This window comes from Palaemon carinicauda, chromosome 4 (assembly GCF_036898095.1).
Source record: "Palaemon carinicauda isolate YSFRI2023 chromosome 4, ASM3689809v2, whole genome shotgun sequence".
In the NCBI taxonomy this organism is placed as follows: Eukaryota; Metazoa; Arthropoda; class Malacostraca; order Decapoda; family Palaemonidae; genus Palaemon; species Palaemon carinicauda.
In genome coordinates, this window is record NC_090728.1 from 107,901,861 (window position 1) to 107,916,918 (window position 15,058).

General features: G+C 39.2%; 1 protein-coding gene across 1 annotated transcript in view; it reads left to right on the forward strand.

The window, feature by feature from the left end:
• The window catches only part of LOC137640089 (glycogen debranching enzyme), a 225,451-nt gene that overhangs the window by 69,803 nt on the left and 140,590 nt on the right, over positions 1–15,058 (forward strand). Inside the window, 1 exon segment of the mRNA XM_068372548.1 lies at positions 4,100–4,243. Within this exon segment, the coding sequence (XP_068228649.1) occupies positions 4,100–4,243 (144 nt within the window).

Below are 15,058 nucleotides of genomic sequence, written 5' to 3' on the forward strand. Positions count from 1 at the left end.
TATATATAATGTATATATATATATATATATATATCTATATATATATATATATATATATATGAATATACATATACTGTATTATATAAATATATTAGGGTTTCTCATTTTGGGAGGATGTCTTTGTTGCGGAATTCCAGGATAAGAATTCATCTCCCTTTGATCAGAGCCTCAAATTATTAAATATTTAAAATCAAGATTCATCATGGAATCATCAAAGAGGGATCATTATTTGACAAAGGATGTACTGTACATTGTGTAGGTACAATTATTCTCCTTCAGCACATTTATAAGAAGACCAAGGTTGTTACATGTAAGATTTGTTACAGTAAACTCCTTTGGCTGCTTCCACACAGGCAGCAGCTTGGTCAGTGTAGATGGATGGACTGAAACTAAATTAAGATGGAAAATACGGTAAAGTACACGATTCCAGGAAGACTCTGCATAGACAGAGGGATTAAGGCACTGGCTGGAATGGATCCATTAGAATAGGTATATTTCAAATGTAAGCTTCAGACTGCTCCTACCTACACATGCCAAATTGCTGACTGCGTGAAGGCCTACTTAACCTTCAAATCGGTGAATTTGTGAAGCTTGCTTTTACACCCATAATCAGTTTTGTTTTATTATTGTATTAATAATTACTTATATTCTCCATTTCATATATCTCAATTATAATGTACTCTCTCTCTCTCTCTCTCTCTCTCTCTCTCTCTCTCTCTCTCTCATACTGATTTGTAGAAAACTATATGAGTATGACCATGGAATAATTTTCTGTTTTTTGTTTGTATATTAATATACACAGCTGTACATTTCCTCATTGTTTATTTGAGTACCATAATTGATGTACCATTTCAGAACATATTTCCTCTGAATTGCAGTTTCAATTTTTATAGTATAATTTTTACATTAGGTTATGATCATTTTAAGTATTTCTCCAGCATTCGAAAGATCAAACAATACAAATTCACTTAGGACTGCAAGTTGCTCTAGCGCAGGAGATAACAGACATTTTTAAAAAGTAATCGTGCAAATAATGATACAAGCATAAAATTTGACACAACTTCTCCAAGTGATATTAATCAAACTGGCCAATTGGCCAATTGAAAATTCAAGATGGCTGCTATTTTACAAAATGACAGCCAAATTAGTCACCCGAAGCTGGTGTTTTGCTTAGAAGTATTTATAGTTAGATTCTACTTCAGCAGGCTCAAGCCCGCTGAAGTAGATTTTAATGTTTATAAAGCAAAATTACACATTTTTCAAGATTTTATTGTTTATGAAGCAAAGTGATATATTCATTATTTTCTGTGTTTTTCAAGATGGCCACCAGATTGTGTGTTTTTCATTTTGTTAGCTTTGCACCACGATGTTCAAACCATGCCACTGGTTCGCCAGCTTGTACTTCTCACATATGCAGATGCAGAGTGAGGTGTGGGGGAGTGCTGACTGTAAGTACTTGCATCTTCCTTTGCAGCATTTCTTACAGGAACACTTTGTCAGTGCCCAATAGCTTATTGCAATAGAGGGTAGTGTTTTCCAACATATTTACCATGTCTCTACTTTCTTTATCAAGTCCCATTCAGCAGGACTGGTGCTCATGTCTGGATTGGAGATGGTTGCCTGGCCTCTGATGAACCCAGCCTGATAGACCACATGCTTTGTGTGTTCTCTGAGGGCTGCCTGTGTTAGTGGAATGGAGTTGTATGGCCTCTGCTTGTGGGCTATGAGATCTAGTCTTGTTTCACTCACACTAACAGCTGCGCTTGATGTGTCGTACATGAGGACAGCGAATCTCTCCAGCCTCTGCTGGTCAAGATCACGTGTCAATGTTGGATGCTAGCTGATATTAAAGAATCCTTCAGAAATATCAAATACATTCCAAGTCTGCCATGCAAATTTCTTCCCTTTCCCACAGAAGGCAGGCAGGGTGTCCCATCCAACGAATGCATGATAGTATGGGATCCCTCTAGCTTTGTCAAGCCCTTTTGCAGAAATTACCTCATGGATTGGAATCCATTGAATCTTAACTCCTTGCCCAAAGTCAAAACACATTTTCATAAGTCCTATTTCCTTAATGATAATAGACTTTTTCCCATCAGTTGTTGCATCCCTGGCATGTACAAATATTTGAGTGTCAGCTTCCTCATGAAAACTGAGGACACTTCATCCAGAGACTTCATTGTGATGCTAATGGCATCTTCAACTTTTGTAACGATGACTGTGCTCTCCGTCTCTGCTTCACTTATTTCTGCAAGATGGAAGCTTTGCCAGTTGCCTGTTGTCTGATTTGTTCCTGTTTCTCCATTGCTGGTCTCTTGTTACCTTATCGACCCCACCTCAGATTCAGACTTTAATTCTTGTATACATAAAAGACTATGTCAATATGCTTGTACCTAGTGCCATAATATTCCACTTTTAGGATGATGTTTTTTTTAGCATAGTCATAAAATGTCTTTGAAGTACTGTATGTGGAGGTAAGGCCTTGATAAGTGCTGATCCACCAATGATGATTGCATCTGCCATTGGTTCTCTGTCTGGGATGTTCACTTGTGCTTCAATAATATCAAATGCTCTGATTTTTTACATGCATGAAGCTTGCCACTGTCACCGACAGATGCAAGGTGTTTTTTATTGTCCTGCTTCAAGAAATCTTGCAAGTTACAATGCGTTCTGATAGGAGATGAATATTCATGAGAATAACCAACAGCTGTCTTTCAGGACTTTCTCCTTAGAAATGATCTCAGCCTGCTTTTTGTGTGAAAAAAAAAAATGTAGTTTTTCTTGATTGGATGATAGAAATGACTGACACCTTCATCCTCTAGCTCTTCCATGAATGATTTGAACTGCTCTTTGTTCTTCTAGTGATGTGTAGCTACCTTTATTAGCTATGGTTAGGTTTGGAATGTTCTTTGTGTCTATCACCAGTGAATCCTCTTGAATGGGTTGCCCATTTACGTCACTGGAGAGAGTGATTTCACCTTTTCAAAGAAAGATTTCTGCGCACTCCGCGTCTGCTGCTTTAGGTGGCATCTTTCATACCAAACATGACCTCTTGTTTAGCTACTGGACTACTAACTAACTTTGGGTCTAAAATCCCTCCACATACGAAGTGCTAACGCATTTTCTGTCAACCCAATTGCTCCTTTGCCAAATTCAGATGTCCATTAATCCCTCTTCTGACAGGATTGGGGTGGGCGTCTTTAGCTCTTCGTTATTCATTGCCTGATATTGACAACAGTTGGTCAAATCAGTGTTCCACAATTTTCCAGTAAAACTAGCATCCATGGTATGATGTTCAGGGCTGAGTTTATCCTTTTACCACCTTGAACATGTACGATTGGCACTTTCATGTGTCGGATACACCATGCCCTACACCTAGCTTGATTATTCATCCAGTGTCATAAGTCCCAATGATAACTAAAACCCTGTTATCATTGGCTTGGTTCTCCCGCACTTGCATATCCTGTCCATTCTGGTGTAGCTGCCTAATGGATTTGGGATTAGTTAGGCAGCAGTTGTGATACTAGTAGTTTGTTGCAATGCATTATCAACATACAGTACATATCCTACTTAGATGACATTAAACCCCATTCTGAACTTCACAGTAGCAATATCACCAACGTGCCTTTATAGATCGCAACAATCACTCCTTCAAGAACTTTATCAAGTTCCTTCACTTTAATGTTTTAAAGGAGGACGTACTTTATCACATACGGAGTTCTTCTGTGTGCTACCGTCATCTAGTTTAGCCTGCGATCCATCAAAATTTACTTCAATAGTCTTTAAAACATGGGAATCCATAGCTAGATCATGTAACTCGGAGAACTACTGTACAAATATTTCTAAACATAATATCAACTTTGGGTGGCTAATTTGGCTGCCATATTGAAAAATGGCCTCCATCTTGATTACTATGACTTGGAGAACAAGAATTTTAGATATTTGTATCATCATTCACATGTCTTTTTATCTCCTACACTAAATGCTTGTAATATGCTATGTAAACTTGTGTGCTGCACTTGTTGAAAATATTGTTATTTTAATTTTACTTACCCTAATTCAGTAGCTTTTCTATATTAGTAACGATAAAATTTTACAGACCCGAAGCACGGAATGAAGAAGACAGAATTGTGCGTTGCTGTGCCGAATTCCGTCACCACCTTGAGAACCTAAATCAGCAGCGAACGAGTGAAATCCAGGCTCATCTCATTCAAGCGGTTGAATGTTGTCTTGGTACTGTAAGGTAAGCAATATTGTTTGGACTCTTTTGCATAAAGCAAGTTCACAGATTTTTTTAGCAGTTTCAACTTCTCAGTATAATTATGAGTTATACTTACTGACACAAAATTTAGCATTTCTTTGAAACTCCCCTATGCTCTTATTGCTTCTCTTAAAGCAGTTTGAATGATGATGTCTACCCTAACATTAAGAAATTCTCCTTTTCTTTCCTTGCAAAATGGCCCTGCACACCTCTTCTAGTTAAGTATTGAGTTATCTGTTGGTTGGTGGTAACTGTTTAGGTGTGGGTACGTCAGATTTTTTATGTGAGTTTAGGGTATTCATCTTTTTAATAGGGAATGTATTTATATGGAAATGCTACATATGCCCGTGAGAGGGGTTCAAGCGATTTTGTAAAAAGGTACTAGCTAGACTACTGCTAGAGGATTATATTTTGTTTTATTGTTTAGAGGAATGTGGGTTTCTAATAGTTCCTCCTCTTAAGAGTTGTTGAGCTGATAGCTGACTGCTCCAATTGTTCCAAACATAAAAGTAAATTGATGTTTATATCTAGAAAATCCAGAGAACTCTAAGTTCATCATCATCATCATCATCTCCTCCAATGCCTATTGAGGCAAAGGACCTCAGTTAGATTTTGCCAGTCGTCTCTACCTTGAGCTTTGAAATCGTTACTTCTCCGTTCATCATCTCCTACTTCACACTTCATAGTCCTAAGCCATGTAGGCCTGGGTCTTACAACTCTTCTAGTGCCTTGTACCCCTCACCATGATCTCATACACATATGGCACTCAAGTAATCTCTTTTATAGTTTCATTTCTAATCCTGTCCTGCCATTTAACTCCCAATATTCTTCTGAGGACTTTGTTCTCAAATCTACAAAATCTGTTGGTTATTGTTTCATTGTAATACCACGACTCATGTCCATACAGCAACACCAATCTCATTAAACTGATATATAGCCTAATTTTAATATTCAATTTCAGGCGATTTGATTTTAAAATTTAATTAACCTAGCTATTGTCTGATTCGCTTTTTTCAATCTTTCATTAAACTCCAATTCTAAAGATCCTGTACTAGAAATCATAGTTCCTAACTATTTAAAGGATTTTATTTCATTAATCCTTTCTCCACCCAATGATATGTCATCTTCCATTGCATATTCTGTTCTCATCATCTCTATCTTTCTTCTATTTATCTTGAGCCCGACCTCATGTGATATTTCATGCATTCTGGTAAGCAAGTATTGCAAATTCCTGCCGTGTTCTGCTGAGGACAGCATTATCAGCATACTGTAGGTCAACAAATTTCCTGTTACCAAACCAATCTAATCCCTCTCTACCATCCTCAACTGTTCTATGCATTACAAAATCCAAGAGGAGGATAAACAACATAGATGACAACACATTCCCTTAGAGTACTCCACTATTCACTGGAAATTCATTTGATAGGACCGCTCACATTGACTTTGTACTTGCTATGCTCATGAACAGACAATCAAATTTACATATTCAAGAGGAACTCCATGATAATGCAGGACTCTCCACAAAATTGGCTGGTACACACTATCAAAGGATTTTTCATTACCACAAATGCCATTAAAAGTGGAATTCTATATTCTACACTTTGCTGTACATGTCTTAAAATGAAAATTGGTTAAGTAAATTTTCCACCTTTTCTAAGTCCTGTTTGTTCATCTCTCAGCTTTTCATCAATCTCTCTCTCTCTCTCTCTCTCTCTCTCTCTCTCTCTCTCTCTCTCTCTCTCTCTCTCTCTCTCGAATAAGCATACTGTGTATTTTCATGACAACTAGCGTAAGTATGATGCCTCTGTAATTATTGCAATCAGTCAGATCTCCCTTTTTTCCCATTTTCACCAACACTATAGGCCCCTTTCATCAGGTTTTGCCTTTTAACGCCACATTCTACAAAATAATCTTGTAAGTATCATCTCAGCAGTTATTCCCATTGTATCTAAGGGCTCTCCATCTCTTTAGTTTTTTAAGATAGCTTCGACTTCAAACACATTGAATTTATTCATGGGCACATCCAGGTATTCCTCAGCTTCAAGAATATCAATCAAATTATTCCTTTCATATCTCCTATTCATGACCTCACTAAAGTGTTCCATCGAACGTTGACTTTCTTCATCTTCCGTTGTTATACCAGATCCATATCTCTTTTTGATGGGTATATGCTTCTTCTTTGCCCCTGTAGAATTTTCATTAATAATTCTATGAGCAATTCTTACTCCATAGCCCCTCCGTGAATTCATAGCTTGGTCAGCCTCATCTACTTTCCTGTCTAAATATTCTCTTCATTCATTCCTGGCTTTTCTTTTAACCTCACTATCAATAATGGAATACTTAGCATGCTCTACCTTGGAATTTTCATGACTTCCTTAAAAACTTTCAACAATCAGTTTCTGTCGGTCTCCTTTTTATAGTATTCCAAGTATCATTTGATATCTATGGCTTTTTCCTTGTATTTGCGTGTCCCAAAACTTCACTACCAACTGACTAATTTATGTTCTTAATATCACACCATTCTCAGTCAATTGTCTTCTTCTCTTAAAGTCTTTCAGACTGCAAATCAAGGCATTTCTCAGAGTCCTCCTCCTCTCTTTACTAATGGCTATGTGATCTATTTTATTTTTGTAATTGCCACATGGTAAAATCCATGTATAATTGTGGATGGCCTTGTGCTGGAAAAGAGTAATCCTAATAACAAGATTTTTTGTTGAACAAAAACTTTTATGTGCTCCATTTTCATTTGAAACTTCACCAAGACCCTCAACACCCATCACATTCTTTATACCTTGATTATTCCTTCCAGCTATAGCATTGAAGTTCCCAGTCGCAATTTTCATATCTCTCTCTGGGATCTCATCTATTACACCCTGCAGTTCTTCTTAGTATTCAGCTTTTCTATCTTCAGGGGAGTCTCTTGTTGGTGCATAGCAAACAATATCACTCATATTGCACTGCTTTGATTTAAACTTTGCAAATAGCGATCTACTATTTACAACTCTACTCTCCGTTAATGCCTTTCTGCTCTTGGTGTCATCATCTTTCTTACCCCTTCTCTTCCAACTCTTATCTGATGTTCCTGATATATATATATATATATATATATATATATATATATATATATATATATATGTGTGTGTATATATATATACATATATATATATATATATATATATATATATATACACACATATATATATATATATATATATATATATATATATATATATATACAGTATATATATTGCCTTGGTCTAAGATTTCCTTACCAATCCCCTTACAACGTGTTTCACTCTGGGCCAAGATATCCAAACCATATTTCATAAATTGATTCTCCACTTGTTGGAACTTCCAGTCTGATTCATGGTTCTAACATTCCAATTACTAATTTACAATTTTTTGTAGTATTTATAAACCGGGAGATTCTTAGCACCCTGCTATGGCCGGGACTGGGGGTCATTTTGTCATTTTCTCTTTCCATAGGCTGACTAAATCCATAGAGGATTCATTGGCTAGATACATCAAAGGATGGCCAGTTCTTTGTTATGCGCAGTGCTTATCCAAATAAGGCAATTAACCCATGCCTGTCCTTACTGATTCAAGTAAGATCATCAGTCAAGCATCAGGAGTAGAAGCCGAAAAGACATCTTGTCTATCGCCTTAAACCCAATTAGTCACCCTGCTGCCAGTAACTTCATCGAGATTTAGGGGGCCATTTCCTCCATACCCAAAGTTCTCGTTACTCCATCAGGTTGCTCATCCACTTATATAAACGTTGGCAAACATGGATTGCTAAGATATACCGTCCAGTAAAGTCAAAAAATATATTAACAAAAGAGGATAGAATTGTCAAAGTTGAGATCACACAGAATTAGAGAAGTGGCCACTTTCCTGAAATCACACATAATTAGAGAAGTGGTCCCTTTCTTGAATTAAAACCAAGAAATCTTTACCCCAGTAACATCGTATTGAATAGAATAACAATGCAAATTAGAACAACATTCAACCTGCACTATGTACACTGTAACAGTCTCGTATTAGAAAGTCCATAAGAGTCGATGCACAACACTAAAAAGCTGGTTTTATCACACTTCCAGCGGCCTCAACAAAGTGTTTAATCTCCTCCAATTGTCACAAGTAATGTTTTAAAAACACACTTGAAGATTTCCATACAGGTTAACCTTTCTGATAAGATAGATGATTTTGAACCTCAGATGTTTCAAAGAGAGATTAAATCCTGTTGTTTCCCCTTTAAAAAAGTTTCTCACCTTTAAAAGCTTCACTCTTTGACAGGTCAAGCTTTAAGGCATTCCACAGGGCACAAAGAAGGATCTTCCATTAGAGGGACGATCTTCCAGGGCCACCCAACGTTTCATGGGGAATTAATTTTTAGCGAGGAATGCAGGATCTGGGTATAAATTAACTTCTCCGGATTCCAAGATTTCAATGTGGCCATCATACCTTGATAGTGCCACAATCTCTCTGACTCTAGCACCAGAAGCCATAGCTAGTAAAAAGATTGATTTTTAGTAAGATCCCTCAATGAAGCGGAATAGTTATCGATTGAGGAGACTAAGTGCAAGACTTTATCCAAAGACCATGAGATGGTTTTATGGGGAGCATTAAGTTTCAGTTTAGGACAAGCCTTAGGGATCTTATTGAACAGTTCACTGTTGAGTTCAATATCGAAAGCATAAGCGATAGGTCTTGTCAGGGCCGATTTACATGAGGAAATAGTTGTGGAGGCCAGACCCTGTTCATGGAGTGTGATAAAGAATGATAAGTAGAAGTCCATTGTAATCGAAGTGGGCTTATGTTTTTTTGCAAACTCCACCTATTTCTTCCAGGAGGAAAAATATTGTCTTTTTGTAGTAGAGGACTTGTATTCTTCTATAAAATCAATCTTTTCCTTCGAAACTCTTTATTTTCTTTTAGCAGTTAGGACGAGAAAATCATGAGCTGAAGGTTTTTCTTTATCCAGGAGGAAGCGAAGACAGTCTCCCGTTGAACATTGGGACAGTATTGATGTCGGCAGAGAAATCTGACGAGGTTTGAGTTCCAGAACAAGAGGGTATCAATTGCTCTTAGGCCAGTTGGGGGCCACTAAGACTGCTGTTCCCTTGAAGGTCCATGGTTTGTCCAGTACCTTCATGAGGAGATTGAACGGTGGGAAAAAGGTAAATTTGAGTCCAATGGCTCCAATCCAGTGACATGGCATCTATCCCAACTGCTTCCGGATCTGAATTCAGTGCTACATAACGGGAAGCCTCTTATTGAAGCTCGTTGCAAAGAGATCTATTTGAACTACTGGGACTTGCTCTTGAATGAAACAGAATGATTTTTCATCCAGGGACCATTCTGTTTCCAGAGGCTTGAATCTTGACAGAGGGTCTGCCGTCACATTGTGAACCCCTTCTAAATCAACTGCAGAGAGATGCCAGTTTCTCCTCTTCGACAAAAAGAGAATGGCCAATATTACATGAATGATCTGAGAAGATTTCAAACCCTGTCTGTTGATGCAATGGACTAGAGTCTTGCTGTTGAGAACTAACTTGATGTGTGAGTTCTTCTTAGGGTTCAATCTCTTCTGAGAAAGAAACACTGCCATAGCTTCCAGAATGTTGATATAGAATTGTTGATATGCGACTGACCACTGACCCTGTATCTTCTTGGTGGATCGTCACTGAGGAAGGAGGAAACTTCAGGGGGACGTGTGGCGACAAACTCTTGGCAGTGAATCACTGTCTGAGGAGTTTGCACAGTAGAGCTGCAGTTTTGGGGCAATGATCTCTTTGAGCATTTGATGCCTTTCTTCTCCAGACTCTGTTGGTATCCTTAAGTCTTGCTTTCAGGATGGGATTTTTAACCACTGCAAATTGTAGTGAACCCAAGACACTTTCCTGATGACCTCTGGTGATCATCTTCGAATGAAGCAGACACCTGACTAAACTTGCGATTTCCTCTTGACTGAAGGCAGAGAAAGGATGTGTGACTTCAAATTCCAGTGCAGACCTAGCCACTGGAATTGTTGAGCTGAAGTTAACCTGGACTTCTCGAGGTGATCTGGAAGCCCAGGAATTGAAGAAATTTCATAACTTCCAGAGCTGCTAGAAGACACTCCGATTTCGTCGCACCCCATACTAACCAGTCATCGAGGTATACTATCACCTGAAGGCCATTGTTCCTGAGTTGCTGGACAATGGACTCGACTAGTTTTGTGAAAATTCTTGGAGCTATGCTGAGCACGAAGGGCATAGCTTTTAATATGTAGGCCTTTCTGGCCAGTCTGAAACCAAGGTATGGGGAGAAGTGCCGACCTATCAGAAGATGCCAATAAGCATCAATAAGATCTATGGAGATGGTGTAGACCCCCTGTTGTAGTAGGGTCTGTATTTGCGAGATAGTTAGCATCTGGAACTTGTTGTTCTGAATGAATTTGCTTAGAAGGGACAAGTCCAGAATAGTTCAAAGAGTTTTCGAATCTATCTTTGGCACGCAAAATAGACGTACTTGAAAGTTCATGAATTTTGTGCAATGGATAAATCCCTTCTGGAGGAGATCCTGCACATATTCTTCCAAGAATCAGGTTGTGGGTTGGAAGAACCTCTTAAACTGGTTTTTGTCTCCATTTCCAGCCTAGTCCCTTTATGACTATGCTGTGTGCCCAAGGATTGAATTTCCATTGATCCCTGAAGCGATACAGTCTTCCCCCTACCGGAAGCTCCTCATTGTGGTTTCGAAGGACCTGCTCCTCTATGCAATCAGTTTCTGTTTCCTCAGCCTCTAGATTGGCCACCTCTTCCAGATTTTGCCTTTCCACGTGCTTTTCTACCTTGAGCTCCAATGGGGTGAAATATGTTAATGGCCTGTTTGTAAACGGGATTGAAGGCTGAGGACTGTGTAATGAACTGCTGGAGAACCGTGTACACTGACTGGGGAATATTGGCATCTGTGGAAGTCACGACAAGAAATGTTTTCTAGCCTTTAAGGGTTCTCCTAGGCTTCTTACCTTTAGGTTGAGGTCCCTCTCTTGGTGTAAACTTCCTCTTAGAGGACATACCCCATTTCTGCATAAGGCTCTTGTTCTCCCTATTTCTGCATAAGGCTCTTGTTCTCGTAAGCTGCCCTCTCCATGACTTTTCTTACCACCTTTTCGGGAAATAGATCTTTCCCCCAAGATGGAGTCAATCAACTTTTTAGGCTCATCCCTAATAGTTTCCACTGCTAGGACATGCTCTCTGCAGGCTCCTGGCTGAATAGAACGCATGCAGGTCACGATGGAAGGTAGCTAAATGGGTCATTACCAAATCAGGAAAGAGGTCAGATCTTGAATAGTTCTTAATTAGCATTTAAAGTAAAAATTGTGCGACAAAAAAGCTGCCAGTCTTTCTTTAGTCTCCAATTCCACTTTTGATAGGAATTCAGGAATCTTGGGCAGCCTCTTATTAAACTGCTTACCTCTGATATCCCTATCCAGTTTACCAACTGTAAAGGTAAAGGTGTGTTGAACATTTTCTCAACTATCGGAGTCATATGGGAGGGCAAGAAAAATGGCATTGCACTCCTCAAGCACTGGCAGACGTCTACCTTCCACTACTGCCTTCCTAACAGCCTCCAAACTCTTTGAGGCAAAGGGAAAGACAGTATCTTTAGAAGCTACAAATGCAGCTTGCTTCCTGCCGAAAGCAGAAATTTAAGTATTAGTAAACTCAGCTGTCTTGAGCTCCTTGACCAATATGGTTTTAGCCGTACCGTGATCTAAGATGATCGTTTCCTTGTGAATCGTATCATCCCCAATAGATGCTTCAGAATTTAACCTAACATAACAGAAAGGATACTTCTCAATGGAGGGGTAAAACTCTTAAATCCCAAACCAGTTTAGAGCCCATGCCTTCACCAATATGAAGGTACCCCTCACTCAGAACCATATGTTCTGTTTAATGCCAAGGATTCTTTGCTGAACAGTCTGGAAGACTTAAGACTAGTGGAGCCTTTAACTTCGGTGCCTGTTGAAGACCCTCAATCTGAAAGGATGCTTGAGTTTTCTTATGCTCTGTATGAATATTTTCCATGAATAATTTCATGGATACCATGAACTTCAAATGTCCTGGGAACAAGGGGCAGTCGGAGTTGGAAGAGGAGTGGAAGATAGCGCAGGTGCAGCAGATGCAGGGACAGGGTAGGCAAAAAAGAAATACTAGGAGCACTACTTACCTACTGACTGTCGATCGAGTCCTCCGAGGCTTCCGTTGTCAGCAAAAGCCTTTCTTTTTCAAATGGAATGGAAGAGTTTGTTGACATGTTATCAATGTCCAGATGCATGTCCTGAAGTGCGTCCCAGACTTCATGATCTGCAGGATCAAGTTGTACGGCCTGAAGTTGTATCATCAGTCTACAGTGACCGTACACTGTGGTCACATCAGCTCTGGAGAACAGGAGATCCTTCATTTCCAGTGAAGGAAGATATGGGACACCTTGTTGAGAGATCCACTCACCCAGTGTCTGATGGTTTCTGGTCCTTGTTTTCTCTTCCTGAGAAACGTTGGTGGCGTGGAATCCAGTATGGAGGAGATCCTTGTATATACTGCAGTTGGACGGTTCCCAGATAACAAAGGATCCCTTGGAAACATGACCATCCGCATGTTTCCTACAGGTATTATGGCCACAATGCAACTCGACCCGGCTGGTACAGGTTACTGTCGAACATTTCATTTCATCAACCTCCTGTAAAGATAGAAAAATTTCAGTATGTTATCGTCACACAAAAAATTTTCTATATCCTCACATATAAAAATATATATTTTCCTTAAAAATTGGTAAGAAGTATAAAGAAGTACACACCATTTCAAAAATTTCTGCCTAATACTAGCTATGGCTATGTCTACACTATAATGGAACCTGGTGCCAAACAGCTCAGAATTCTATAGTAATTCCTATAGTGTGGTAGGATGGAGGGAAAGAAAAATATTCATATCAAAAGAACACTTTTCCCCGAAATTGGTCGATCAGACAACCTAAGGTGGCAAAATCAAATACCATTCGACCTAAGGCAGAAGCAGTGAACCCTAAGTCGGCAGCTGTGTATAGCCAACATGGGCACATGGTCTAACCTTCCCTTACCCGGCAGATAAGTCGACACAACGCTGCAAGTTGGAATTGTTAAGTCTGCAACCGGTAGACAATCCCAGAGGAAGTTAGTCAGAGTGTAAGAGGAATGGTATAGTCCAATAAAAAGGGGTCAGCTGGTAGGTCTGACTGAGATATTATTTTATAAAACAACCGCTTATTGTAAGCTATCGTCCAGTTTATGCTGGAAAGATTAAAAGATTGTTATGATACTCTAACTATTCCAGCTATACAAGGAAATTTGCCAACTAGTAATAGAAGAGGGAAGACAAACTCCTTGAGGAAGACATCCGTCTAATGAGTCTGTTGTCTAAGGTCACTTGGTATAACAAGAAGAATAAATGATTCTTATGCCAAATTACTAACAAAGAAAAGATCTAGGCTATGGTGATATATGTGGCTGAGGTAACCCTTCGGGTTAAACGTGCCAAGAACCCAGACCTGGAAGAATGTGGAGGGTAGGGTGTTAACACAGCCGACAAGTGTAAGGAAACAGCTAAAACAGCAAAGGGAGCGTTCTCTTTGATAAAAGATGGAGAGATCCCCAGCCTACTCACATATATTGCTAGCGGTGCTCAAGCTGGCAAGACTGGAAAATATGGCAATGTGGTAACCTCGAAAGCCAGGGAATTTCCGACCAAGCTAAGGAACCCAGGCTCCACAGCGAGAGAGACATAGCCTAGTGGAGGAGGCCGTCTACCAAACACAAGTCAACTGCTAAGATATCAAGAGAGATGATCCCTATTTAGAATCTAATCCCTTTACCTAACTAGAAGTACGCTGATAGAAACCCCAAGCTGGCCAGTCTAGATATATAGCAATCGAGGGGTCCTCAAATGTGAGGGAAAGTCAGACTAGGCAAAGGAACTGTAGTTCCACAGCAAGGAAGAAAATGTAGGCTAACTCTCCATTCAACATGACATTCAATCTCGCACCACCCTCCCTTCTCTTACATCTCATAACCTTACTCTTACCCACATTAACTCTCAACTTCCTTCTCTCACACACCCTTCCAAATTCTGTCACTAATCGGCCAAGCTTTGGGAATTATTTTATTATAATTCTCTAATGGTTCTAGTATATTCCAGCATCAGTTCACCAACTCCAAGTTCTAATAACTTCAAAGTAACACTGCTTAAATACTATATTTTGAAGTGTCGATTGTGTTGTCTGATTACATCATAATTAGCTTAAATGTATGATCATTTCATCCTTGAAAAGAGGAAACCCCACTTTTGGTGCACTGTTGTCATTACTTAATAATCTTTTCAGCATTTCTATGGGCCTTCCTGCCTCTTTTGCTTTTGTGTAACTTTTGTATGCAAATTTGCCTCACATGTCCCATTGCCAAGCTATATAGCCCAAAGCCTTACATCCAATCCAATCTAAGAAGAAGGGAACAAATTTGTGTAACTTTTGTATGCAAATTTTCCTCACAGGTCCCATTGCCAAGCTATATAGCCCAAAGCCTTACATCCAATCTAATCTAAGAAGAAGGGAACAAATTTGTTTAATTTGGAAAAGAAAGTTACAGATTAACATAACATCTGTTAATGTCAACTTGGTACCCTACAAGCTCTCCTATGGAAAATTTTGTAGTCAGTTTTTCTCATCTCATGAGTATACAACCAACAGGATACCCAAGTCTTAGGATTTGTCTGCTGAGCC